Source organism: Elephantulus edwardii, unplaced genomic scaffold (genome assembly GCF_000299155.1).
Source record: "Elephantulus edwardii isolate Elephantulus edwardi_28Jun2011 unplaced genomic scaffold, EleEdw1.0 scaffold00092, whole genome shotgun sequence".
In the NCBI taxonomy this organism is placed as follows: domain Eukaryota; kingdom Metazoa; phylum Chordata; class Mammalia; order Macroscelidea; family Macroscelididae; genus Elephantulus; species Elephantulus edwardii.
Window position 1 is genome coordinate 744,898 of NW_006399842.1, and position 27,586 is coordinate 772,483.

Genomic DNA, 27,586 nt, shown 5'->3' on the forward strand with positions numbered 1-27,586 from the left:
TATCTTTCCATGTGTCACTAGATTCTGTAGAGAAGGGGGCTACGGCTGCAAGTGTTTACTTGTACGTTGTAGAGGGTTTGTTAAGGTTGAGTCAGGCTCTTTCTTTGAGTTTGAAGCATTTGTGGAATTTGGGGTATAATTGGGGCCTATCTCCTATCTGAATACTTGGTCTATCCCTTTCCTCCATCCACGCTATCAGAAGACCTCTAGAGATGTCTGTCATAGGAGATGAGCACTCAACTGGGAGACTCAGTCGATTCTGAAGGGGAAGTGGAGTGTCCCAGCAAAGTCCTCTTAGGAGATTTGGGAAGAACTACCCTCCCCAACCCCATCCAGCCTTTAGGACCTAGTGCATTCCCTGAGTGTTATGGACTAGAGGAGTCTGTACAGGTGTGTGAGGGTATGGGTGGGTGCCTGTATAAATTATGCGAGCAGGTAAATTATTTGGTTTGGGATGTACACAAATTGTACCTGGTACCTTGCACCACCGAGGTTTATTGTGCGACTTTCTATGGAGTCCATCGCTGCAGGGGATAAGAGCATGAGCCCCTCTCTGGTACCTGTGAGTGGGGAGGCCATGCCTCAGGGAGGTGGGTGATCCTTGAGGTAGAGCCTTAATGAGAACTCTACTGGATGAATGTAACCAGTGCCTTTGTGTGTCAGCATGCGTCTGAGTCTTCTGTCAGCAGCTCTGGCTTGTTTCTCTGTGTCTCTGTGCCTGAGTCTCTGTAGCGTTGTGTGTGTCTCGCTCCCCCTTGGCTGGGAGGGGATTGGTCACGCATGACTCATCTTGAACCGAGCGGGGTTCCAGCGGCAGGGCGGCCGCCGCTGCAGCTGGAGGGAGAGGAGGGAGAGGAGGAGGAGGAGGAGGAGGAGGAGGACTCCGAAGAGGGGAAGGAGGAGAAGAAGGAGGAGGGGACGGGGGCCTCTCCAAGTTTGTCGGGACCTTCTTTGGAGGCAGCGGCGGCAGCAGCCGAGGAGGCCGGAGCTGGGCGCTGGCCCGGGACTGAGACTGGGGCCGGACCCGGAGCGGCAGGACGGGAGCTTCGATATTCTCCCGGCTCGGCCTGCGGCGTGTGCTCCGGCTGCGGCCGTGGCCCCCCTCGGCGCGGCTGTGCGCGCCGCGCGCCCCGCGAGCCCGTCGCCGCCCAGCCCATGTACTGGAAGCATGAGAACACCGCCCCGGCGCTGCCCGAGGGCTGCCGGCTGCCGGCGGAGGGCGGCCGTGCCGCCGACCAGGTGAGCCGGCTCTCAAAGCGGGTGAGCGGCCGCGGCCGGGGTGGCTGGAGCCGGGACCCCGGCTGGCCGGGCCAGTGGCGGGAGGCGGCAGGAGGAGGGGTTCGGGGGTGCTCCCGTGAGTGTGTGAGCGCGCGCGGGCGCGGGGGGGTGGGCGCGGAAAGCGGGAACACATTATGCAAATGTTGGAGGAATTTCTCAAAAAGCGATTTAGCAAAGACACAGGCGAATCAAGAGGAGGCGAGGCCGGTATTGTCCGTCTGAATAGACGTTGATAGCGCCGATGCGCCAGGGGTTGTACCGGCGCAACGCTGCGAATCCCGACGCCGAGCCGGTCCCAGGCGCACCGAGGGGCTGGGGTGTGCTTTTGCCTCCTCCTGGACACCTCGCTTTTCTCCTTTGGTCTCATTTCCCCCCTCCATCTCGCCCCTATTTTGTTCCCGGTTTTCCGCGGGTTGGTCCTCGAAAAGCGCCCCAATCTGTGTCAGTATCGCCGCGTCAATTTTCGCGGCGCGCACGGTGCAGGCTGGCTGATGCTCATTCGCTCCGGATTTTATTTTCCTCACCCCCATCTCCTTTTTATTTTCTTTCTTTCTCCTTTTTCTCCTTCGTGCATTTTGCGCCGAGAGGAGGAGAAGGGAGCGAGGAAGGAGGGGGGAATAGAGAGAGAAAAATTCGATTTTTAATTACTACCATTAAAAAATCAAATTTGCAATTCTTTGGGCGGCCTGATGGATCTCACTGATTGACAGTTGGAATTGACACTCTGGCTACCTCTTATCTTGGGCATTCACGACAATTTCTAATTGCAGGTAGTTTGTGTGTGTGCGCGTTTTTTTTTCCCCCTCAGAGGCTTGGATTGCAAGGGAACTAAGCGATTACTTCAAGAGCCACGGGTTAAGTGCAGGGAGAGGGGGAGAGAGAGGGAAAAAATCCAATCCAAATTCAAATTGCTTCATTAGAGAGACACCGCTTTTGTGGGGAAGGGCTTTAAATGCCCACTACAAAGTTGGGACTTATTGTTCGGCGCCGGTTTATATAACAGGCGCGGGGAGGCGCTGGGCTCAGGCTGCGCCGAGCCAGTTGTGCAGCCGCCGCCGCCTGCGTTCGCTTCCTCTACCACTCCCCTCCCCCAGGTGATGGCCCAGCCTGGGTCCGGCTGCAAAGCGAACACCCGCTGCCTTGAGGGAACCGCACCACCCACCATGGTGAGTCTGTTCAGCCCGGCCTTCCGCTCCCGGCCCCTTGCAGCCCAGTCTCGGGGACCCGGCCTGGCTTTCTGTCCTCAAACTGCTGCCCAGGCGCTGGGCTACTTCTTTGCGGACGCTGCCCCTCTCTGTGCCTTCGTTTTTTCCCCCCCTAGAATGTGGGCTTTGACTACTCGCGCGGCACCCAAGACGCGCCAAATTAAAAGTTTAAGTTTTCCTTTTCAGAAAGGCCCTTCCATTCCTATTTTCCAACCCACGGCGCGGCGTTCTGGGGAGATTTCGTTGCCAGTTGGCACTCTAGGTCCCCTTCCCATATGTCTCCGAGGCAGGGGCCGGGATCAGCACCGCACTCTCCCTCTGCCCTCTCACGGCAGGCTCAGTCAGACGCAGAGGCCCTGGCAGGCGCCCTGGACAAGGATGAGGGTCGGACTTCTCCCTGCACGCCCAGCACACCGTCTATCTGCTCGCCGCCCTCTGCGGCCTCCTCCGTGCCGTCCGCCGGCAAGAACATCTGCTCCAGCTGCGGCCTCGAAATCCTGGACCGATATCTGCTCAAGGTGAGCCAAGGACGGATAGTGGGGATGGTGATGGAGTGGTGGGGTGGGGTGGTAGGCTTACTGAGGAAGGGGGGAGGATGCAGCTCCTAGGACTGCCTTGAGCAACGCCTGCTTGATGCGAAACCCCAGCTCAGCCGCTACCTGGTTACATGCCCTTAGGCAAGCCTGGGTTCTCTTTGAGCCCCTGAGATCCCATCTCTAAAATGGAAAGAGTTTATGTCTACCTTCCTAAGCTTCCCCTGAACCTCCTGGGTTGCAGCTTCGGAGTCTGCAAAAGGGGTGGAGAAGGCAGAGGACCTGTGAAAGAGGCCAGGAGCTGAGCCGCCCTCCCTTCGCCACCCCCCTACCCAGGTCAATAACCTCATCTGGCACGTGCGGTGCCTCGAGTGCTCCGTATGTCGCACGTCACTGCGGCAGCAGAACAGCTGCTACATCAAGAACAAGGAAATCTTCTGCAAGATGGACTACTTCAGGTAGGCTGCGGCCGCTGGGTCAGCAATGCCGCGGCAGGCCGGACCCGGGAGCGCGCGGAGGCTGCGCTGGCTGCGCGGGGCCTGCAGCGCCTGAGCCGGGTGGAACTGAGTACTCGGCGCGTGGTGCGGCCCAGCCGGACCGACCGCACAATGCCGCCAGTCTAGACCTCCAGGCCTCGAGCCAGCACCGCCACAGGTTCGGCCCGTGAACTGCCTCTGGTTCTCACGGCCCAATGGGACTCGGTAATGTTTCTGGCTCCGCCTCGGTTCTACCCAAATTTCAGATTCCAGTTCCTGCCCCAAGCGAGCCCTCGGTTGATCTCTGATGTTCCTGGCTCTGGCTGGGACGGCTCAGGTCCAGGCCGCGATATGGCTACATGTTGGTATGATGCGGCGCTGTATTCACATCTGAAACTGTGTTCATACTCCAACCTGCCTGGGTCCTTCGCCGACAGAACCCTGTGCTCTGCTTCAGCGTCATACACTTACCAGCTCTGGGTTCTGGTCCCAAGCACTAGACACCAATTTGTCTTAGAGCCGATCCCATATCCAAGAGCTTCATTTGAAGCTCAAGTCGAAGTCTCCAACTCAATTCAAACCCTGCCTTCTCTCTCAGGTCCCATTTGAGTCTGGAGTCCCACCCAGGGCTTGGTGCCCATTTCAATCTCAGCTCCATCCGTTGTTGTGGGCATCCTTTGGCTCCAGGCTTTGGATTGCCAAGGCAGGAAGGAGGGAGTGGGACGCAGCAGCCCCAAACCCCACGCGGCTGCAATGCTGGGCGCTCTTGAAAAGCTCAAGAAAGGCTGGGCACGTTGAAGCCTTGGGGAGGAGACTGGACCAGGTCATGAGATCGAGGTCATTGCGAGGTCAAGGGCGCCACAACTGCCCTCCCTGTCACTATAGAAAGATGGAACAGGCTTGATGTCAGGCTGTAGGCCAAAGGAGTCCCAGGAGACTGGAGCAGGATTGGTTTCTGAAAGGGACACTGTTCACAAATGCATTCTCAGCAAGTGGTGAAAGCCTCACTCCCATTGCTCCCCACTTCACAGACACCCTTCTTATCTTTGCTTCAGGAGAGCTCCTGGCTTCAGTGTTCCTGAGACACCCCTCCAAAAATCCTCTGAGAAATGATGAGTGGCAACTCCCACTTTATCATCCCCTAGTCTTGACAGTCCAGAGTCCTGGAAAGAGGCTTGAGGTTGGGGAGAAGTTTGCAGCTTTGTGGTTTGGGGTGTTTCTGGGGGAAACCTTGGGAAGCATGGTGAAAGGAGTTGATTCTTCCTTTGTGTGATGAGTGTGAAAGAATACGCAGCTGATAGAGACTAGAGAGCTTGGTCAGGTGGCCTGGGACTCAGAATATAATGAGTCTCTGTGTGTGTCTAGGACCTTTGCAGTTGAGCTGGGTGAACGTTCCACTGAGCTGTGTCAGAGATGTCTGGATGATGTGTGTGTTCCTTTATTGACAAGCAATTTGTATTTCATTCTATGTGAATTATGAGAATGTGTCTTCTTATATGTACATGAATGGGGGAAGGTTGGGACTTTATGTGTCTGTGTGTGGGATTGTGCAAGGTAGTCAGAACAGGATTATGACAGGGATCAGAGGCAGAGGTAGTGTGAAGATTCTGAAATCCCTCCATTCTCTATTTCTACCCTCTCCTTTGCCCAAACTCTCCCCCAAGGGGCCACTCTTGCTTAATGGCTTCCACCTAAGCATTGATGGTTCCAGGGTGCGAGTGTCTATCTCTGCGAATGTGTTTGTGAATGTGGTACTCTGTGTGTGTATGAGAGGGAGCATATCATTGTGAAAGGCGTGTGTCCATGTGCAGCCAGGGGTGTGTGATGTGGAACCAGAATATGATATCTCCCCATACTCTTCCGTCTGACTGTTGGCTTGGTCAGGACGAAACAGGGTCTATAGTTATGTTTAACCACCACCCTGTGCTAAGCCTGTCTCCAGTTGGTTTTGTTTTGTTTAAAGGGGAAAAAAAAAGGAGAGAGGGGAAAGAAAAAAGCCAGCTGCTGTTTTGGGGGCTCCTTGGACTCATGGGCTAGTTAAGGACAAGGCTCCAGCCTGGAAACTAACAAGATGGTGCCTTCGCCTCTCACCCTGTAGATCTAGGATAGGACTTCTCTCCTGGCACTTCTGGTGACAGTTGACCTGGCAGCCCAGAGAGGCACTTGCAAATGTTTTCTTACTATTTCTTACTATTTCTTCAGCCTCTGTTCATGCCTAGGCTGGATTAAAACCCTTTGGAAATTGTGCTTTACCTGACCTTATATGAAACCTAACTTTACTGTTCAGAGCTTCCACAGACTCCAGTCCTGGGGCAGAGGGTAGAGTGTGTGGCTGCTTTCATTCCATCAGAACAACACTATCAATGTGTGACCTTAGGCAAGTCACTGCATCTCTCTGCTTCTCATTTCCCCTTTGCAGTGCTGTCTCTTGACCTGCCAAGGAGGCCAAAGAAGGAGGAAGTTTGGCAATGACCCCTCCTAGTGTCAAGTACTAAGAGTGCTTCAAGTAGTACATTGTTATCATGGGCATGGTGGGTTCCAGACACAGTCCCTTAATGCCATTCATCCCATGCAGCTTGAATAAGAGGGCTAAGAGAGCCTGCTTGGAAGGATGGGGCAAACTAATTTCTGGGCTGCAGGTTCTGAGTGCTAATCCTCTGACAATGACAAGAGACTGCAAAACAAAAGCCAGATTTTTCTTGTTTTTTTTTAAAAAATGGAGAGTAAAAACTCCCATTCTCTGTGTTGAGCGTAGAATTATAGCTCTTCTGGGAAAACTTAAGGCCTTTCTTATCATTTTCTCCCTCAGCCAGTTCTCCCTGCAGAAATAACTGGTCCCTAGGTTAAAATAAAACCTACAGCAAGAGAGAGAAAAGGCAGGCAGAGCTACAAGCAAGGATTATTGTCACTGGGAGGGCGCAGGAATCCAGACTCTGAGTGGCTGCTGTGAAGAAGCTTTTCCAGGAGACAATGTGGCTGAGAGGCAGAGCAACCTTCTTGGGAGCTAGGGCTTCAGGAAGGGTCATGTACTAAGACTGTTATAGGCCTCTGTTTCCTAGAGCCCAGAGTCAATAGTCTGATTATCAGTGAACTAGAGCAGTCAGCTCAAAGAGAAGACTAGATGCCCATTAGGTTGGGTGGAGGGAAAGGAGTGAGTGATGAAGGCCTCAAGGCCCTCTATCTAGATCTTTGACCTTACTGCCACTTTCTTTCTGTCCAGCTGGTAGACTCTCCTTCATTCTGCTTTGGGAGAACCAGTGTTGGTAGCTCAGAAACTGAAGGGGTCAGAAAGAAACTTCAAATTCACCACAGAGGGGAGCTACAGAGTTTGGTAATTGAGGGTGGTCTCTTTGCTTCTTCAAGCTCATTTGCATGGCAGGAAAGGCTTGCTTCTTCTGGCTCTGTGTACTTGGCAAGGCCTCTGGACTTTTCTGCCTGTTTCTTCATTTCATCCTCCAAACAGGGACCTTATTAGCCCTTGTGGGTTCAGCTAGACTCCTACCTTTTTTTACTCCCTGATAATCTTGAAGAAAAAAAGTATCATGTGGGAAATGTGAAGGGTTTGTTGGTTTGAGGTTTTTTATTCCTACATGTGTGTGAAGACCATTTTTCATTTTTTCTTTCAGTTTTCTTCTAAAAAGCAAAGAAAAATCCTTGGGGGGGGGGAAACAACACACAAAACAAAATAGTGTTCCTTACTGAAACATTCACATTTCCACTGCCCTCAGCAACCACACCCCCAGGCCTACAGTGCCTTCCTTCCTGGCTACTTGCAATTCCTGCCCCCCAAATGGGGTATTGCCTGATCTGCAGTGCCCTCCTGGCTCCTTCAGCTTTGTGGAGCATTTGCCCATGTATATATAACTGGGTAGACTAAAGACCTGGGAGAGTGAAAATCAAGTGCCCAAGAGCACAAAGTGAAGGAGTGAGTGGAAGAGGGGCTAAACAGAGACAAGGGCAGCTAACATTAAAATCTGTTGCATCCTTTTCTATGCCAGTAACTGTCTGTCAGGCTCTTTACATGCATTATCTCATTTAACCCTCAGGTCTCCCAAATGAGTATGAAATTCCCAGAACCCCCACTTTGTAGGAATGGAAAGGATGCCTTGGCTAATGAGACTACATAGCTAATAAGTGACAAGAGTCTAGATAGGCCGTCTGAGGGACTGGCCTCACCATCTCTTCCCCTCACATCCCTGTACTTCCAACTTTGAGCTCAGCTTCCCCTTTGTGGAAGGTGGGACCCCCTCTGTTGGTCCTGAGACTCCCTGCTCAACTGGGAGAACACCCACTATGTCCTCTGATGTGTGACTCTTCTTGGGTGGGCCTTCAGAGCACCGGGGCAGGAACAACTTTTCCAAAATTAGTTCACCACCGTGGTACCTGGCCCTCTGGCCTAGCCGTGGGAGAGAGGAATGAAGAGTTAACCACTTCCCAGGGCGTTTATGGGAATTGGGGCGTGTGGTGGTGGTGGTGGTGGTGGTGGTGGTGGTAAGAGTTCCCTGAGCTGGGCCTTCGGTTCCAGAATTCCTGTCCCTTGGCTTAGAGTTGGTGATTCAGGAACTACACACACACACACACACACACACCCTCCCCTGCTTCCAACTCCGGTCAGAGTCCAGTCCTCCGGCTCCAGCGGGAGAGCCAACCCCTCCCCCAGAGCGAGGGTCCCAGGGGAGGTACAGAGCCGGGAAGAGGCCCCCCACCGCGGCCGAGAGCCGGCCCAGCGGCCGCCAGCTGTTGGGGGACAGATGTTGGAGGAGCAGAAAGGGGAGCTCGGGGGAGGGGCCTGGGATAGGACCTCCGAGGCGGCGGGGCGTTTTAACCTCTTAATTGCTGGTTCTGTTTCTCCAGCTGCTTTCTCTAAAGGGTTTGCGTAAAAGGGAGAGTGCAGGGGGGTTAAGAAGTGTCATTCTCCCCAGTGTCACACATATAAGTTAAGGTCATGTTCAAGTGAGCATCTAGAACACAAAAGAAATGAACTGGAGTTTCCATACCCGAGTTTCGTAAGTAACATAGACATCGCCACAATTTCCTCATATGGAGAAGGGATCGCTTTATCCAGGGGAAGGGTTTGCTGAAGGCCCACTAGGTGCTCTAGTGAGGTAGGTGGGCACAGTGAGGCTGACCTGGCCAAGCGCTCACAAATCCCTCCGCACAAGCTCGGGTGCCCTGATGCCTGAGCCGGGCGTTCAGGCAATGGGGGTAAGGGGTGCGCGCCTTTCTCCCTGGGCTCCTTCCAGCCAGCTTCTGGATGTGCCGCCTCTGTCACCTCTCCAATCCCAAAGCGCCTCGATCCTCCGAGGCTTCGCTTAGATGCGCGGGGACGGGAGCGGCGCGCGTGGCGGAAACCCCACAGCGAGGCGCAGGAGGCGGGAGCCGCGCCTTCTCACCCTTTCAGCGCTCCCTTCGCGACCTCTGAACGCCGCTTTCTGGAAATTTCGTTGTCTCTGCTGCGGATTTCGCTGCTTCTGGAATCCCCGGCGCCTGGGCCGTGCCGCCCGCCTGGGAGATAGCTTCTCGGGGCCACCTCCTGCCCCGGGCGGTGGCTCTGACCCTTGTCTGGGATGGGGAGCCGCTACCGGAGTGGCCCGCAACGCATCCAAACCTGAATAGTGATTCCTGATATAAGGATCCTATTCCCATATAAAGACGTGGCGCGAGGACGATTTCGTTTATAGAGTTGAGTTACAGTGAACGCGGTGGCTCCAAGCGCCGGGCGCACCTGACATGGGAGGTGACAGACACGGGCTATTTCCCTTCCAAGGAGAAGTCGCCTTGAGGTGCAGGGATAGCGCCACTGCAGGCGACCTGTGTCAGACAGGCCAGACCCTGGCGGCGGCAACTGGGCACGAGAGGATCCGGGACTCCTCGGGGAGTCTCGGCTGTGCCTCCCGGGACGTGCCTAGCATAGCGGAGCGCGAGGCCCTGGGCGCACCGTCTCCCACAGTGCCCGGGCCCAGGCGCACGCAGCTCGCACACCGTGCCGGCGCCTCTTCCAGCTTCTCAGAGCTGGGACCCATCTCCCCTCCCTGTTGCACCCCTCTTCCAGGGGATCTTCATCCTCCACTCTCTGCCTTCCAGGGCAGGCTAGGCCCCGAACCAGGTTATTGGGGAATTTCCAAGGCCTGCGGCAGGCGTGGCGAAGCCGCGTGGCCTGACCAGGACCTCATGGTCATCCACCCAACCACTCAGAGTCTTGACTTTGCCAGAGTTGCCTCTAACCATTCAACTCCCGTATGTTCCTGCTCTTTCCTGCTCCGCCGAGGGGCCCGGAGCGCCACACTTTGTGTGATTTTGGACGAGTCACTCCCCGCTCTTCATCTCTGATTCCCCGTGCGCCAAATGAGCGCTCTGATTTCCACTTCACCGGCGGATTCAATGAAGGCGCTGCGCCCTAGAGCCCTAAAGCTCAGCATACTGGCGGTGTCTTCCTTTTCCTAAACCATAATTTATCGGAAACCATTCCCCGTCGGTGGCCAGATTGTACCCCTAACACCTTCGTCCTTGGACTGGACTCTGGGTGCGGGTGCACAAAACGTCTTCCTCGGCCTTTACAGGGATCTCCCGAGGAAGCTGATTTTCTGGGGTCGCATACGGCCTCTGCTTATTGGGGCAGTTGACCGCTCACTGGCTTGTCCACTCACAGTCACCCAGTGCCGCCTGAGTGAACGGCTCCTTCCAAATCAGTGCCCATTTGTTCTCCTTCAGGGAAAGAGGAAGTTTTGGGGTGCTTCCAACGGTTGAGACTGGTTGAGTAGGGCCTCCTGGTTCCACACTCAATTCTTCAACTAAAGATTTTTCATTCAAACCGGCAGTTAACTCGAACTTACCAGGGCACATGAGGCTGTAACAAAGCGTTTTAGGCTAGACTGGTTACCCACGCATGCGCAGGCATTTCTCAGTGCCTTAGGTCTTCTCCCGGGTTGCGCATAGGACTCTGGAGGGAGAACCAGGCATTTCCAAACCTGTGTCATCAATGCTGAGAGAGTGGGCTGTGCTAGTGGGATTGGAAGAGATGTTGGGAGAATAACAGGTGTGCAAAGGCCTGGGGTTGAGAAAGTGCTCCAGAGGAGACATAAGACTTGTCACTGATCCTCTAAGTGTCTAAGTGGGACTCGTGCTTAAGGAAAGCAGAAAGGTTAGAGAAGATCAGGGCGTGAAGAGGATGTGGTATACTGGGCTTAGAGAAACTCAGGGATGTTGGTTGAATCCACTAATGTATCCACAAAAAAATTATAAGCAAGAGAGGGACAGGATTCAATGTGTGGAAACTTCACCATCGCTATTGGGTGGAGGAGAGACTGGCAGTGAATGGACTGGGTGGTGGAAAACTGGTCCATGAGGGTGGCAGTAGAGGTGCATCAAAAGATGTTAGGGAACTGAGTCAGAGGTAAGTGATAATCAGTCAGTATGGGGTTAGTTTTTCAAGCATGAGGTGTGACATCAGTGTGGTACCATACTCTGCATGTGTCAACCAGAAGAAAACAATGGGGTCACAGGGAGAGTCATCCACAAAAGGAATAAACTCTCCTGAGGGGTCAGGCCTGGATTGACCTCTAGGAGGAAAGAAAGGTACTATGCTGCTTGCTGGAGGGACTTCCAGTCTAGTGGTGGAGGCAGCCAAACCCAAATAGCATTTCTACAAAGTGGTGGGAAGGGGGAGGGAAGGAGAGGCAGAATCACATCTCAGAACAGAGGGGACACTTAGGCTTTTAAAAATCAGTGTCGGAATGCTCCCCGCCTACTTTCCCAGTTCCCTGGGTTGGAATCCTGGCATGTGCTCAGGGAAGTTGGATACTCAGTTGACTGTAAAAGCATTGGGAAAATAACACTAGGCATTTATTGCTCTTGTCATCTCGCTCAGCTCTGAGCAAAGAAAATGAGAACTCAGAGGAGACTTAACTGTTTGCCCAGGGTTGCATCACCAGTAACTGATGTCTTTACTTCCAAGAAGCTCTGAGCTTCTCTGGAGCTCATTCATCTCTGGAGATAGATTCTAGCTCTGTGACTTTAGATAGATGACATTGCCTCTCTAATTCTGATTTATCTCACCTGCAAATAGAGGGTTATTTTCATTAATTCAGGTAAAATAATCTTTATGGGCACCTGGCAAGTGTCAGAAAATATAAATCTACTCTTAATTATTATTATTATGGTTTCCCAATAGAGTATGTCTTATAAACTAATACATCAACATAGGTTCTTATTGTAGAAAAATTGAAAAACTAAGAGAAGTACCAGGCAGTAAATAAAAATTACCCACCAGCTCACCATCTAGGTGGAGATCTGGCTTTAGAAAGGATACAGGCAAAAGAAAGTGTAAGGTCCTTGTAAGTAATAAGGCTAGGAGGCTGGGAGTAGGCAGAACACAGTGAGGGGCTGTCCGAGCCTCACTATTCCCTTCCTTGGTCCTGGTGTCCCGCAGCCGATTTGGGACCAAGTGTGCGCGGTGTGGACGACAGATTTACGCCAGTGACTGGGTGCGGAGGGCCCGCGGCAACGCCTATCACCTAGCCTGCTTCGCCTGTTTCTCGTGCAAACGTCAGCTGTCCACTGGTGAGGAGTTCGGCTTGGTGGAGGAGAAGGTGCTGTGCCGCATTCACTACGATACCATGATCGAGAACCTCAAGAGGGCCGCTGAGAACGGTAACCAACCTGCATAGCTTAGCATCTGGGCTACACCTCTGACCCCAGCCCTTTCCTACTCTGCTCCTGCATCCCGGGAAGTTCCCACCTGTCCATTCTTAGATGGCCTGGGGTTAGTATAAAGTAGCTAGTGCTGCTCACTGTGGGACCTCTCTGCAACTAGGTTTCTTTACCTCTAAAAAGAAGCTAAGGATAGGACATACATTAGCTGAGCTGCTGTAGTAAAGTTGGAATACCCTCAGTGGCTGCTAGAGATGATGCTTCTAATGTAGCAGCCCACTCTATTTTTAGATAGCACTCTAGACCATCTCATCCCTTCAAATTGCCTGGAACCAGTTTTAATCCAGTCCTAAACAGAAGACGTGGCCCTGTCCCCCCACTTCCACTTGTGAAGTCTGTGGGGTAGAAATTTCACCCTGGACCAGGGTCTCTACTGTAGGGAGAAAGAGCTCAATTCTCTAAATTAGGATACCCACATTCCTGTATTACTTCTGTCTTTCTATGCTGACATATCCTTACCTCTTTGGGGTTCAGTCTCAGCAACTATGCAAGATGGATGTCGGACTAGAATGATCACTAATTATTTTTTTTCTAGCTATGATGTTTTGATTCCTCCAGACACACAGGACATATTCAAGTTTGGCTGAGTCACAGTGAAGATCATTGGGTAGAGAAGGGGAGTAGAGGCTAGATTGTGGGCAGACTGAGGAATTTTTCTATAATCCACTCACCACATCTAACTTCTGTGAAGCTCTAATTCCTTTTAGCATAGATTATTTTATGTGACTCTTGGAAATAGGCTGAGCATCCCATTTTGCAAGCGAGGAAATAGGCAGAAGTTATTTGCAGTATGTAACTTGCTAATGATCACATATTAGTAGATCTGCTTGCCTACAAAATTCAATCTCTTGTCTAACTAACCAATGCTAATTACTAATACTGCCCACCTCCTACTCCTCAAAAAACTCAAATTTGTTGCTGTCAAGTTGGAACTGACTCATCACTGATCACTTTCCAGTGGGTTTTCATAGGCTGTAAATTAAATTGCAAGAGAGATTGCCCACTTTTCTCCTGAGATGCTGCTGGTGGATTCGAACTGCCAAAGAGGTGCCAACTCTAACCACTAGAGTCTCTTCATCAGATCTCATAAAGCTAGGTAAGCTTTAGGATGTAGGTTGTCTCAGTGAATTTCATTTTCCCAACTAAAACACAGGCATATCAATCTTTGCCCTGCTTCCTCCCTCAAAGGGCAGTATTATTACAGAATATTTGCCCCCATCCCTAGCTCTACCTCTGGGAAGGAAATATGGTTCACTTGGTTATAACATCCCAGGCCCAGTCTAGGGAAACAGAGTGTTCCTGCCTGTGACCACATCAAGATCTTTATGGTTCAACAAAATTAAACTTCAGAGAAATAAGATGAAATATTGTTTTTGTACAACCTTAGCCATTACAGAAATGTAGCAAGTCTCCTAAAACCTATCTTAACCTGCCAGGACCAGTGCTAAGTAGGGAGTTGGGGTGCTGTAAAGTTATCCTCTATGGCAGGCAAGTCAGGAGTAGATCTGGGTTGGAAACTCAGGAGTCAGAGAAAGAGCTTCCCCCTCATTGTGGCCATCAGTGACCTAGACTCCTCAATGCCTGATGTACTAACTCGGATCACCTCTTTCAGGCCTAATTCCAGACTTGTGCATGCAGAGGAGCTTAAAGCTTTGCAGGCTCCAGCCTTCTATCTCTCTTACTGATGATCTGATTCCTCACTGCTGGTGTTTTACTTATTAGACTAAAAAACAAAACAATGACAAAAATCCATTCAGTGTAGAAAATGTGGAGGTCTGGTCTGTAGGATGTTGTGTTCCAAAAACCACAGACTTCTCTGGTGATTTGAAACCTTCAGCCGCTCCAAGGGAGAAAGATGGGCAGTCTCCACCCTGAGGTTTGCACCCTCAGAAACCCTGTGGAGGATGAGTTTTTAGACAGTTCTGACTCATATGATGGATATAATTTTTTTTAGAGAGAGTAGAAAATGTAGAAAAGATGAGTAAGAATAATACACACACACATGAGTTTTTCTTTTATTTTTACGCAATTTTTTTTCTTAAATATATTACAATAAGTTTACAATAATTTTAAGTTCAGTAGTTATCTCTGAGTGATAGGGTTAGAGATAATTTTTATTACTTATCAATACTTTCTGAGGTTTTGTATTCACTTGAGGTACTAGAAAATGAGAATCTATTTAGTGGTTTAGTATAGTAGTGGAAGTTAACATGAATGGAATGGGTCTATCTTATATATACTTCAGTTAACAAAATAAAACCTTAGAGAAAGAAAATGACAAGACTTTTGTAAAAACGTCAACCACTTCAGAAATGTAGAAAGTAGAATGCCCTTGATCATATCCACTAGAAAGTGACTACAGTTCACACACACCTTGGTTATCTTCGCAACTTTTTCCTTCTATCTGCTTTTACAAAAATGGGATGACCATTTGCTGTTTTCCAGTCTCCATCAGTAGTAGGCTTCTCTTCGTCTGGCTAGGACAGAAGCCCAGTTTACAGGGTGGAGATAGCTTTCAGACTCCTAGTCGAATGCTCTTGAGTACTTCTGGAATTCTTTGCTAGGAGCGCCAATTTCCTCCGTTGCAAAAATAGGAATAATAACATGATCTCCAAGGGTTGTGAGATGTGCAGGACAAATTAAAGAAGCATCTGGTACCGAGTGGAGGATAAAAAATTGAAACCCCTTCCACAAAGGTTGAACTCAGAGACTAGCACCCAAGCATCCCCTTCCTAGCCAACTCCGTTCCTGACCCTTCCAGGGACCAGCTCCCCCGACCCCCGTCCTTTCCAGGCTGCCTCTAGAAGAGATGGGGTCGCGTGGTCAGCCGCTTCTGTCGCCCCCAGGGAATGGCCTCACGCTGGAGGGGGCAGTGCCCTCGGAACAGGACAGTCAGCCCAAGCCAGCCAAGCGAGCGCGGACGTCCTTCACCGCTGAACAGTTACAGGTACCCGTGCAGGCCGCGGGCGGCCAGGGCATGGGCGGGGCCTCGGGGGTAGGCGGGGACGGGCACCTGACTCCGCCCCCTCGGCCCAGACCCGCGGGTGGCGGAGAGGGGCTGTAGCTGCTTGGGGCGTGGCCACCGGCTTGAAGCTTGTGATTCGACCGAGGCCTTGGAGACCTCGCCGCTCTGGCGCCTCACCGACCCCCACCCCCACCTTGGCGCCCGTAGGTTATGCAGGCGCAGTTCGCGCAGGACAACAACCCCGACGCGCAGACGCTCCAGAAGCTGGCGGACATGACAGGCCTCAGCCGGAGGGTCATCCAGGTGGGGCTGGGGGAGTGCGAGGGACGTCAGGTCTGGGGACGCGAGTGGACAGACCCGGGGGCATGTCCGCGGGCAACTAGCAGGGTTCTGAGGGGTGGCAGGGTCAAGGTTTCTCTCGTTCAATTCGACGGTGCTGAGGCTGTGGAGGCTGTCGTTCCAGGTGTGGTTTCAAAATTGCCGGGCGCGCCATAAAAAACACACGCCGCAGCACCCCGTGCCACCCTCGGGGGCGCCATCCTCCCGCCTCCCCTCCGCCCTTTCAGACGACATCCACTACTCCCCGTTCAGCAGCCCCGAGCGGGCGCGCATGGTCACTCTGCACGGCTACATTGAGAGTAAGTGACCGGGACGCGCGGCTCTGCGGGACAGGGCGGCGTGTGGGTGGTGGTGGCCGAGGGGAGGAGACACTTCTCAGAGACTCGCCTTGAAGACCTGGGTCCTTTGTGGGTCGGAACCCTTCATATAGGAAGACCCACTGAAAACATATTCCCAAGCATCTCCTCTGTGCATGGGGACGAAGGAGAGAGATGCAGGGGTCCCTGCCCTCGTACAACGTGAGCTCGAGTGTAGTTGACAGCCTGCAAGGAGGAAGATGTCATTTTAACTTTAATTATTTTTGTAAGGGAAAGTGATAACTAGGAATGTCTAGAGAAGCAGTTTTGGGTTGCTTCTCCTAAATTGAAGCGGGAAGCATGGAGAGGGAGTCATAAGGAATTGGGAAGAAGAGGGCAGGCAGTTGAGTCAATGTGGATAGAGTCTGCTCAAGAAACGATGGTGACATGGACCAGAAAATGGCCAGAGTAGCAGAAACCCCTGGGGACTTTGGGCAAGTCATCTAACTTCTTTGAGCCTCAGTTTCCTTGCTTGTAAATTGAGATAATGAGTTTTTGTCTTGCAGTGTTGTGAAAATCCATTCATGCATTTGGTCTTTTTTTCTACTTTTTTTTCTTTTTTTAGTGCCTTTGGCTTCTAAGCACTTGTATACAACAGTGAACACACTTGACCAAAACCTTTGTCCTCATGGAGCTAATATCTCAGAGTGGAAGATAGGTGGAAATAGACATGTACAGGAGGATGGCATGTCAGCCATGAATGACTGGCCTGAGGGCCCTTGGGGAATGGCCATAGTGGAGTGACTGTTGAGTAGCCATGGAGGAGTGAGGGAATAGCTATAGGTATTTCTGGGGGATGCTCTTTCAGTTTTCTTTCTCTTTGGGGGTGTTTCCATTGACCATTTCCTCAAAGGTAGACATGGCCCCAAAATAGAAATGGCTACAACATACACACATGCCCACAAACACCACTCTTCCTTTCTTTGGCTCCATGAAAAAGGGAAAAAGAATAGAGGTGAGAGAGAAAACCGCTATGACAGTCTCTGACGTGATGAGACTTTTTGTGACTCTGAACATCAGAGGTTGCTGCCTGACACATGAGGCAATCCAGAGCCCACAGTAAGACAGTGGGAACTAGTATTCCTTCATGATTATGGGTGTGCTTTGAAGTAAGACTGTCAGGCTTCAGGTCCCACCTCCTGCCACTGATTGTTTAACATCAGGCAAGTTTCTAAACTTCCCTGAGTATCAGTGTCTTTGTTTATTTGTTTAAAAAATGAAGATATTAGAATGCTTGTTTCTAGGTGATGAAGGTCAGATGAGATACTTCCTTATTATTTAGTCTTTATTATTTATTGAGTATTGCTTAAAGATTAACTGCTGTGGTGATTCTGGTGGTGTTTGAGTCAGAAGACTAAAGATCCCAGGGTCCTTATTTAATGTCTTACCTATTATTACTTAGTGTCTTGTCTTTCTATAATATTTCATGTCTCAATTATCTGTTCACTAAGAGACATATGTTTAGGCTGCAGAAGCATTCTTTTTTAAAAAAAATTTATTTTATTATTTTTGTGTGAGTGTACCATCAAATCAGATCTGACTGGTACAGGAGGAGATTGTCCCTCCTTCCCCTGCAGAGCATCTGGTGGATTCAAACCATGCACCTCTGGGATTGTAGTTGCAGCTCCTTACCACTAGGCCACCAGAGCTCCCATTGCAGAAGTGTTCTTGTAAAACACCTAGATCATCTCCTAAAATTACCAAGGATCAGGGGCTCTTTAGGTCCTAGCACTCTGGGCAACCAGCCAGCATTTCATGTCAACAGTTGATAATATATCTTGGGGACCTGTTGGGAGGGAGACATGGTCTCTAGAGTCCCTGGCCAGGACTGCCCATACAGTTTATTGACCAGACCTAGCCCCATCTTTGCTGCCCAGAGGAGAAGCTGAAGGTACCCCTTTTTCATCTCCTTAAAGCTGAACCCAGCTAGGGGCAGGAGGTGTTCAAGATGTCTATGTGTGATTGAAAGTTATCTCAGAATTTGCTTTACATTAACTAAAGTCATGGGGTCTGGAATTTTCTGGAATATGCCAGCTGGGAAACTGACCAAAGTGTTAGAACCAGACTATGGAAAAATGAATTTTTGCTTTGCAGTTGACAAAAAAATTATTGACTCTTGAGTCAGTTTCCCAGAGTCTTACAGCTTAGAATTTTAGAAAAGTATTTGGAACCAGATTAAAAAAAAAAAAAAAGTGCATACACACACATAGTGTTCTTTGTAAGTTTATGTTATACATGGATTTTTAGAACACTCCAATTGAGAATCCTCAATTAAATCTAAGTGGGGTTCCACCCCCCTCCATATAGGGCAACTGTGGCTCAGAAAGGAAGAGCGACTTGTTTTAATCAGTTGCTAGTTGATATCCAGCACTAATTCTTCTGTGACCAAAGGGGATGAGGTCTAGGGGGAAGAGAGGCAATGACCTATTCTGTTGTGGTAAGCAGGCACAAACAAGAGTACCTTCAGGGATTATTCTAGGTGCTGGAAACACACTGAGATCTAATATCTAGAAAACAACCAGAAAATGCCGTTCCCATGGAGCTTGCAGTCTGGTTGATAAAGGCAGATAACATCAAATAAGTAATAAAAATCCACAGCAAGTAAGAGGAAGTTTAGTCTTATGGAAGGCAAAAGAAACAAACAAAACAACCCCCCAAAACACAACCCCCCCAAAAAACCCCACAACACAACACAACAAAACAAAACAAAAAACAAACAACTCAGAGGAGGAGAGTTTAGGCGGGTTTTGATGTTGGAATGCAATTATAAATAGGATTGTTAGGGAGGATGTCATGAAGATGGTGACTGCCTAGGGAGCAGATGAAACATTAGGGTGACAATGTCTGAGTTTTGCCTGCTTTGTAAATGGGATCTATCCCTATGAATAATATCCATAGCAGTAAATAGCTGCTAGGTCAGACATGCCACCCCATTCTCCAACCCCCGTGCATCTACACCTATCTCTACCAATCATATGGTTTAATAATTGTTGTTGACTCATAGACTTTACTCACAGTTGTGGTACCAAGGGTGGGGTTTATTAAGGAAATAGGTTGGGGAGTGGGAAAGACAAAGAATACATTACAATGAAAGTCCAGGTGTAGCACTTAAGTCCCAAACCAGATTAATAGCAAAACACAATTCCTTAATTAGTAAAAGTCCTGGTTTCAGTTCAGCAATACAAATCCAAATCACCCAGTAAAATTTGCCTCAGAGCACATATAAGTCAGCTTCTTCTTCAATCATCTGGCAAAAACAGCAAAACCTTTAACTATGGCCTTTATATCAGAGATCCTCTGGTACGCCTTGTCACAATTTCTCCATGGCAGTGCCATAATCTCTCCACCACCATCATCAGGGTCATGCTGTCAAAGGGGTCTTGCTCCAGTCTCCTCCAAGTCTTGCTGCTCAATGTGGGAAGCACTCTCTTTTCTTATTCTAGTGTCATAGCTGTTTATGATTTGCAAGACCATGTGTCTGCAGTTCAGGTAGCTGGATACCAGAGAGGGCTAACATAAAGGTTAGATAAGCCAGCTTTTAAGCTAACACTTTCATGACATATGAACAAAGTCCTCCTCTAGGGGTATGAGACAAGCCTTGTAAAGGCCTGCAAGATAAGAAAGTATAAGACCCTAAGGAAAGATCTTATTATCTTACTAGTTGGGGAACAGCCTTGCTTGAACCTGTTCAATATATACTCAATGGCCTGTACAGTTGTACCCTAATCATCGTATGGCACTTCATAGATTACAAGAAATTTTCCATAATACATCTCAGCCAACCCTATTGGAATCTTGCCTATGATCACCTAGCTGGTAAGTGACAGAGGTGAAACAAGACTCTAGGCTGCAGAGCACAGGGGAGGTGGGATCCTGCATGGAGGCTGGGTATGGGCTCCAAGGCATCCTCTCCTTCACAGGTCAGGTACAATGCGGGCAGGTACACTGTCGGCTGCCTTACACCGCGCCTCCCGTCCACCTCAAAGCCGATATGGACGGGCCACTCGCCAACAGGGGTGAGAAGGTAAATGGAGCCAGGGTGAGTCTGGTGGGCTTAGAGCTCTCTTGCCAGGGATGAGTTTCTGGCAATATTCCTTGGTGGTGGGTGGACATGTGCCACTTTTGTTTGACCCTTTCTGCCCAGCACGCACAGACTGTGACTGCCTTGGCAGTCACCCTAAGTTTCTGTAGTGGGCTCTCTGTGGGCACTGCCATTCCTAAGGATATCCTTTAAACCCTCACTGACAAGTTGGTCTCCTTCTGATTTGTGAACTTAATTCCTTTACTGAATCTTTGTGGATTCAGAGAAAGCTTACATCACATACCATTTTGTCTTCATCATCTCTCACTTGCTCCTTTCATTTCTACCTGTTGGAAGCTGGTGGCCTTGAGTAGTTACCTTGGCTTCTCTGGAATCTGTCTCTGGTTGTCTCAGGCATTAGAACTAACCAGTCAAAGATGTCACCCAGTCCAGTGACATGAAGTGTATATATATTAAAGCACTAACATCTTTTATTTAATCTTTTCTATAACACAGATAAAGGTGGATGAGAGAGCTCTGGGTAAAGCCTCAGAGAGAATAGGTGCCTCAGCTTTTTCTCAGCAGCTCTGAGACATCTCACAGCCTTGAAAGCCAGTGCTCTAAGACAATTTTTTCCCCCTTTCAAAAACCAAAATTTGTTACTCTAAGACAAATTAAGGCACAGGTAGCTCCATGTCATAAGGCCTGCATGAGAACCCGTGCATTTATTCATTCATTTATTTGTGCATATTTTGCATGTTCTGACTTGTGCTGTTAAGCCTGAGATAGTTAGCAGAGACACAGAGATAAATAAAGCATGATCCCTGACTTTGTAGATGCCATAATCTGGAGGGAGAGACAAATCCCAGCACTGATAATGCAGTATGATCAAACTGTGATGTGGAAGCTCAGGGCCCTGAGAGGGGTAGCACAGGGACATCAGGAAGACTTTTCCTGAAAGTGAAATAAGAGTAGGAGAAGGAAACTCTAGAATGGATCAAATGACAGCATATTGGGGTTGTTCCTGAGGAATGGGTTGTCATGTCTCTGGAAACCCTGAGCAGTTCGATAATGTTGACCCACAGAGTTGGAAGGAAGACTGATGAGAGGCAGGGACTTTGGGGCAGAACTCTCTCCTGGAGCAGTGAGGGGGAGTGTTGCAGCACCATTTATTTTAGAGACCTCAAGGAGTCCAACTTTGGCAGATGTGCAGTAGGTGGCCATGAGCCCAGTTAATCAAGGTGGTGTGGTCCAGGGACAGAGGACCAGGCCCTTAGAGATGGAAGGTCTCTTCCAAATTATAGCTTCTGATTTTGTCATACCTAAGAATCATGTGGGCAACCGGTAAAGATACAGATTCCCAAACCTTACCTCTAGAGAAGTTGATTAGGGAGGCCTGAGATCAGGCTGAAAGACCTGCGTCTGCAGTACCTACTCATGTGATTCTGATGTGAAGCTAGACTGGGAAGCACTCCTCCAGAACAGCACGTACTACTACTTCTCCTGTAAACACTATTGTCTGGGGAGGCTGTCTCATTTGCAGCTGGCCCTTTACACACATCTTCTGGTTGACACCTCTCAGCCACTTTGTGGGTATGAGAGTAGCCATCCTCATGGTAGCGATAAGGAAACAAGCTCAGAAAGGTGACACAGTCAGTACGTCTGCCTCAGAAGCTCACACCATTCAATAATCACTTCCCTTTTTACAGCACTTATACTTTGCACAGTGCTCTGACTTCAGCCATCACACCTTTCCTATGAGGAGGCTGGTGATTATAATAAACTCTGTTTTTTACCTGCATAAACTGAGGCTCAGACAGAACAGGCATCCAGATCCAGAGTGACAGTGAGCGTGGGAAGCACTATCATTGATCCTAGAACTGCCTGACTCCAAGATGGCCTTGATTAGGATCAAGAAGCCCCTCTCCTCCAGGAGAGCAATTAACCCATCAGACCCTAGCATGGGATTACTGAGGTGAGCTGCTGCAGGCCCTATCCTCCTGGAGCTTATAGTTTAGAGCAGGAGGGGCAGGGGGATACATGCCAGGGAATGGGGCAGGTTGGATGGGGGACTTAATATGGCCTTCAAGAGAACAGAAGAGGGAGTGATAAGCTCTAGGGTAAGAATCAGAGAACAAGAAGGAGGACATTGTGTTGGAGAGAACAACATGAATAAAAGACTCCGAGATGTGGAAGAGCCTGGGTTTTGGGGTACTGCAGCTTGGTTAGTGTGACCAGGGCACAGGGAGTCTGGTGGAATAGGTAGGGATACGTAATGAAGGGCCTGGAGCATTGAGCTGAGGAACTGGGAAATTATCTAAGGGCAGTAGGGACTGTAAATGGCTGGGCTCAGTGTTTAGAAAGAAGTCCTCATCTTCTTGTTGGCTTGGATCAGCTTGTGGTTCTGTTTGGCTCAGCCAGAAGGATGAGTCCAATCTGAGGTTTGGCAGCTTCACCTGTAGAGTTTCTGGCCCTTGGATTTGGCTGTTGAGCCAGAGTTCTCTTTATCTGGACTTGGCTCCCAACTCTATATCCAGAAGCTCTAAAAGAAAGTGTCTCTCCTGCCTTTCTGACTTGCTTTCTCATTGTCAGACCTTCCTGCCAGCCTCTAGCAACCTTCTGTCCCTATGTGGCCCAAATCCATGGGGCATAGATGACTGCAAGGTATAGGAGTATGGGGCAGTATATGGTCAGCGCAGGATTATATGAGTTTCCCTCAAGTCCTGCCAGACTTGGAGCATCTTACTTGTGAGAAGACTCAGTGCTCCTCTAGGCAAACTCCAGAATCTACTCAAATGTATTTTCACAGGCTTGTCCAGGATAAGCTGTGCTATGAGTCTTCTGCCTCTATTACATCATCATTAGCTGCATATGCTTGTGAGCTTCCAGAAGCCCCTGATCCCACAACGTCAAAACTTTGAATGTTCTTAGAAATCAGGGCTAAGCTAGTCATTGATTACTTGAAGAGAATGGAGCCCACAGAGGGAAAGGGTCTTACCAGAATCATCCTTTTGGAGTTTCTCTTAGTGAGAAGCCAAAGTCAAGTGTCCCCTCCAACATTACCCCTGACTGGGTGAGGTAATGCAGTGTGAGTGCAAGAGTCAAGGAGACTCTCTATTCCATTCTGCTCCCTACCAGTCAAACTTGAGCCTCAGCTTCTTTATCTGAAAAATGGGACAATGATAGTTCCCATCAGGGTTATTGTAGATTAAATGGAAAAACATATGCAAAGATTCTAGCATGATATTTTGCACATGGAAAATGTTTCATAAATATTGGCATTGTTGAGATTTCTATTGTGAGAATAATCACCACTGCTTTATCTCCATCTCCTCATCCTGGTGACTAATTCTGGGCAGGTTAAATTCCTGATCCAAAATCTCTGTAAATTTTCATTAAAATTAATAATAATAAATAAACAATTCTTTTTTTTTTTCTGGGATCCCAATAAATAAACAATTCTTGATCAGAAAATAGAATCACTGTGTGGCCATACTCATTCTCCTCTTTGAAATTTCCTTTTGGTACATCCCATTGATAAATTGACTAATAATCCTTGGCCTAAACTTCAGGGAATTAACTGTCTTGTTGGAGACTGTGAGATGTCAGCTATATGTTTTGGAAGAGGGAAAGGGGCAGCATGTCCCCATCTTTTTGTTGGCATGAGGCATGTCTGAGTCACCTGCCTCTCGGCTTTAGAGAGATTAAGTGCATGTGAAGGGCTTTGCCCATTGCTCTGTATGGTCAGCTTTCAATGACAGGTGTCAAGGAGGTCAAGGAGGTAGAAGCAGAATAATAAAGAAAGCTTGCACATTTTCTTCCCTCTTCTCACCTTCTCCTACTTCAGCCCACCATGAAATGCACTCCTTCTTCCAGGTTGTCATACATATAATGCCTATATATTCCTTCTGAACAGTTATTCCCCTCATCTGTTCTAATACAGTGTTTATTATTTATCCATTCTTTTTCCCATTCTCTTCCCAACACCCCTCCTCTCATATCTGTCCTATTTTATAATAGTGATATTATACAGTATTTGTCCTTTTTTTTTATTTGTCCTTTTTTGACTGCGATATTTCACTCAGCATAATGTCCTCAAGGCAACATGAATAAAAAAAATAAAAAGAGTGAGAATTTTTTTAAAAAGCTGGGGGCGGGGAGAATTCCTGAGAATAAATAATGTAATTGGGAAGCAACGTTTTTACTCTTCATTTAATACCATCCTATAGTCTTTTCTTATTTTTACTACCATGTGTACATGCTAATTTGCATTCTTTATATAAGTTACCAGAGTTTTTAGAAAAAGAAAACATATTTTTTTACCTGCCAAAAAAGAAACCTTCTTTGGAGCCACACCTAAGTTCCAGTCCTGGGTCCATCTCTTCCTAGCTGTGTGACTGGGGGCTCACGAGCTCCTCTCTGAGCCTCAGAGGCCTTCCCTGTAAGATGGAGATGATGCAGAACTCCTTCCTGGGGTTGAGGTGAGGCTTCAGTGACATCACGTATGTGAGGTACTTTGCACACTGCCTGGTTCAAGGTACAGTGCCTGGTAAATATTTGTTGCTGTTATGATTGTATCTCATTGAATCCTCCCCACGATTCTGAGAGAGAGATTTTGTCATCCCCATTTTACAGATGAGGAAACAGGCTCAGAAAGGTGAAGTGAGTTGCCCAAGGTCCCACAGCAAGTAAGTGACAGTGCCAGGACTTGACCCCCGATCTGGGCTCCGTACCCACCCTCCTCCATGCCTTTGAGGACCTTTGGGGGGCTGTCAGGGTAGGAGCCCTGGCTCAGCCACCTCCTGTGTCCTCTTCTTGCAGGTCATCCTTTTTCAGTACTAATGCTGCCAGCACTTCCGCGTCTGTCCATGGGCACCCCACAACTGCCCCAAAATTGCTGAAATCCAGAATCTGCGCTGTCACCAGGGATTCATCTGCCCTCACATCCACTTCTGTCCTCCAGCCTGCCAGCCACCAGTTCTGCCCCTGGGCCTGGCCTTTCTCTCTCCAGCTAAGAACCAGAACCCACCAGGAGCACCGCAGAGTCCTTTCCTCAGAAGGCAGAGCTCCCTGACATTTGGAATCAGGGTGAAAACAACAGCCTATTTTTTTCCATTTACACAGGAGTCATCATCGTCAGTCAGCTTAAGCTGATTACAATAGCGAAAGGCAGTATTGAATTGTGTGACGTCAACGGCCTTCTAATTTACAGGTCCCCCCTCCTCCATTGGCCTTTATTTACTACTTCCTTGGAACCATCTCTGAATTCTGAATAGCCAACAACCGCCAATGTTATCCACTCTTGTTGCTTTTGTCTGGAAAACTTTACAGTGTTTGTGGGATGTCCCCAAAGGAAAGCGATGTTCTAATTTTATCATTTCCATCTGTTTGGTTATGTCAAGTTAATTCAGAGAGGGAAGAGACATTGACCAACCCTGAGAAACCCAATAGGACCGAGATGGAGGCCTGCCCAGACCCAGAAAGCAGAGGCCTGAGTGGGGGCTGTGAGGCCACCAACCATCATTGATTTGGAGAACAAGGAGAAGGCTGTCACACACTAGGCCAAGAGAGGCACTAGCCATTTTAAGGAGAGGAAAGAAAAAGTTTGGCTTTTTCTAGTCCTATGTAGTAATTCAGCATGGACACAGGGAACATAGCAGAAAAGAGATTTGATCTATGTGATGACATTTCAGAATGTTTGGACAGCTTAGAGTTGGGGACCCTTGTTGACAACCTATTGGCCCTTGATGATATGATAGGTCTCCTCTGAGGGGACAGTGACAGGGAACTGGGTCATCCTGTTGTTCCAGGGAACAGAGTCCAGTGAATGGCAGTCAGCAAGTTCTGAGCCCAAATTGACTACAGAGAGGGTGTCCACTGCCTAGGTAGGAGTGCCCAGCCCAGCCGCCTTCTATGGGCTTCCCCACCAACTGTGCCTAGAGCCATCCATGCCCACCCACTTCTGAGAACAGAGGCCAGACACAGCTGTACTCACATCAAACCCATCTTGCTAATGTCTCTTTGCTCAAAACAAAAGGGCTTGGGCTATCCATGGCCATGATTTATGTGTACAAGGTCGTCCATTTGTCCCAAATGTACCTTTTAATTCTGGAACTCCTTGGTGTCTCAATGCATTTCCCACTAGATGCTCCTGTTAAGCATGTGGTTAACTTGATAGTTGCTTCTGGAAGGCGATTTTAGGACAGGGAAAACAAGTACCCATCCTTGTTTTCACCCATGGCAGACATGGGTCATCAGTCACAGCACTCTCTGTCTCCCTGAGTTTGGATAAAGATTCATAATCCAAATGCTTGAAGTTGGCACTTAAAATGAAAACCTATATTGCATTCTTGCTCTGGCACCTGGAGGAGGGCTAGACAGGGATATCGCCTGACGAAAGAACCAGCTTCCTCTGTCTTCTGAGGACAGTTACAACTGGCCTAGGGCAAAGAAATGGCATCACTCAGAACGTGGTAACTGAAGCTCATTTAAGAACTCATCCAGTGAGTACCTTGTGCGGGGGGCCCTGTGCTGGATGCTGACAGTAACAGGGACAGCCGGGCCACTCCCTGGCCTTGGAAAGCTCTAACCTTTCTCGGTTTTTTATCCTGATGGTCAAGCCCCAATTGAAACTATGTGGTAAAATGGCCAACTGAGCCCTACCCAGGGTTTCCCAGTACCCACTCTGCCTTGAACCTCCCCCCGGGGTCTATTCCTTGCGTGGATCATGTGGCCATAGCATGTTGCAATTCAAACATGTCTCCACTACCCTGGTTAGGGTAGCCTGGGAACGTACAGACCGTCAAGACTATTTATTTAAAGACAAAAGGGGAAAACACACACATGGAAAAAAAATGTAAGCACTTTTTGGTAAAACCAATGTCTGTTTTGTTACATACCTTTCATGTCGTGCTTTGTAAATGTCTTATTTGTGTAATAAATAAAGTTAATGCAAGTAGAAGTGCTGGCACTTAAATCCAGAACACGATGGGATTCCATTTCTTTATGATGTCTGGGTAAAGGCTCACTCAGGCCCTTGGCTTCCACTTATTTGGGCTGTTGGTGCAACCCTCCCCTTCCCGGATACTTGGTCTCATTTCCTGGTTAGTAAACCGTGCACATTACAAAGGAATGATGGTAGGCTTCCTTGCTAAGTACTTGATCACCACTGCTTGTTAGTCAGGCTTTGTAGGAATTATGCTGGTTGCTGCCCTGTGACTTTCCCTGGATGTATGCTTTCTGCGGGCCTCTGCAGACTCAGAAATATATGCCAGGTGGACCCTGCCCCAGAGGAATATCCAGGCTACGAGGCATTCATTCAAACTACAGCCTATCAGATTAGCAGTTCCTAGAATAGGTGGGAGTTGATGTTGAAGAGTGTTGGGGGCAGGCAGGAGACACAGCACAGAGTAGCCTGTTTGGAAGCTGGGGAAGAGTTTGGTATGGTAAGAAGTGAATGGGAGACAGGGTCTGCTCCACAGCTTCTGCCCCTAACAGGGTCTTTATAGTCGCATGTTAGATTCCAGATCCACCCTCGGGGCGAAAGAATATCTATTCTAAGAGTTCCCTCCCTCCCTCCCCCCTTTTTAACCAAAAAGGGTTTGTTTAAACCATAGCTCCTGGTCAGCACAGCACCCGAAGCAGTTAAGTGGAGTGGCCCAGCCCGGTGCGGAGGCAGCAGCTTCTCCAGCTCCCATCTATGGC

General features: G+C 49.0%; 1 protein-coding gene across 2 annotated transcripts; it reads left to right on the top strand.

The window, feature by feature from the left end:
- The first annotated feature begins 1,075 nt into the window (after positions 1 to 1,075).
- LHX6 (LIM homeobox 6) lies at positions 1,076 to 25,096 on the top strand. Of its 2 annotated transcripts, XM_006890681.1 has the most exons (10): positions 1,076 to 1,239; positions 2,373 to 2,444; positions 2,819 to 3,001; positions 3,353 to 3,474; positions 11,921 to 12,141; positions 15,048 to 15,148; positions 15,374 to 15,469; positions 15,630 to 15,804; positions 19,782 to 19,885; positions 24,704 to 25,096. In XM_006890681.1, the coding sequence occupies exons 1-10, from the start codon at positions 1,156 to 1,158 to the stop codon at positions 24,722 to 24,724; spliced, it is 1,179 nt and encodes a 392-aa protein (XP_006890743.1). In that variant the 5' UTR covers positions 1,076 to 1,155; the 3' UTR covers positions 24,725 to 25,096. The 2 variants fall into 2 exon arrangements, with proteins under 2 accessions (XP_006890743.1, XP_006890744.1); XM_006890682.1 differs by lacking the exons at positions 1,076 to 1,239; positions 19,782 to 19,885 and adding an exon at positions 1,449 to 1,570 and having other exon boundaries at positions 24,704 to 25,095.
- Positions 25,097 to 27,586: the final 2,490 nt, after the last annotated feature.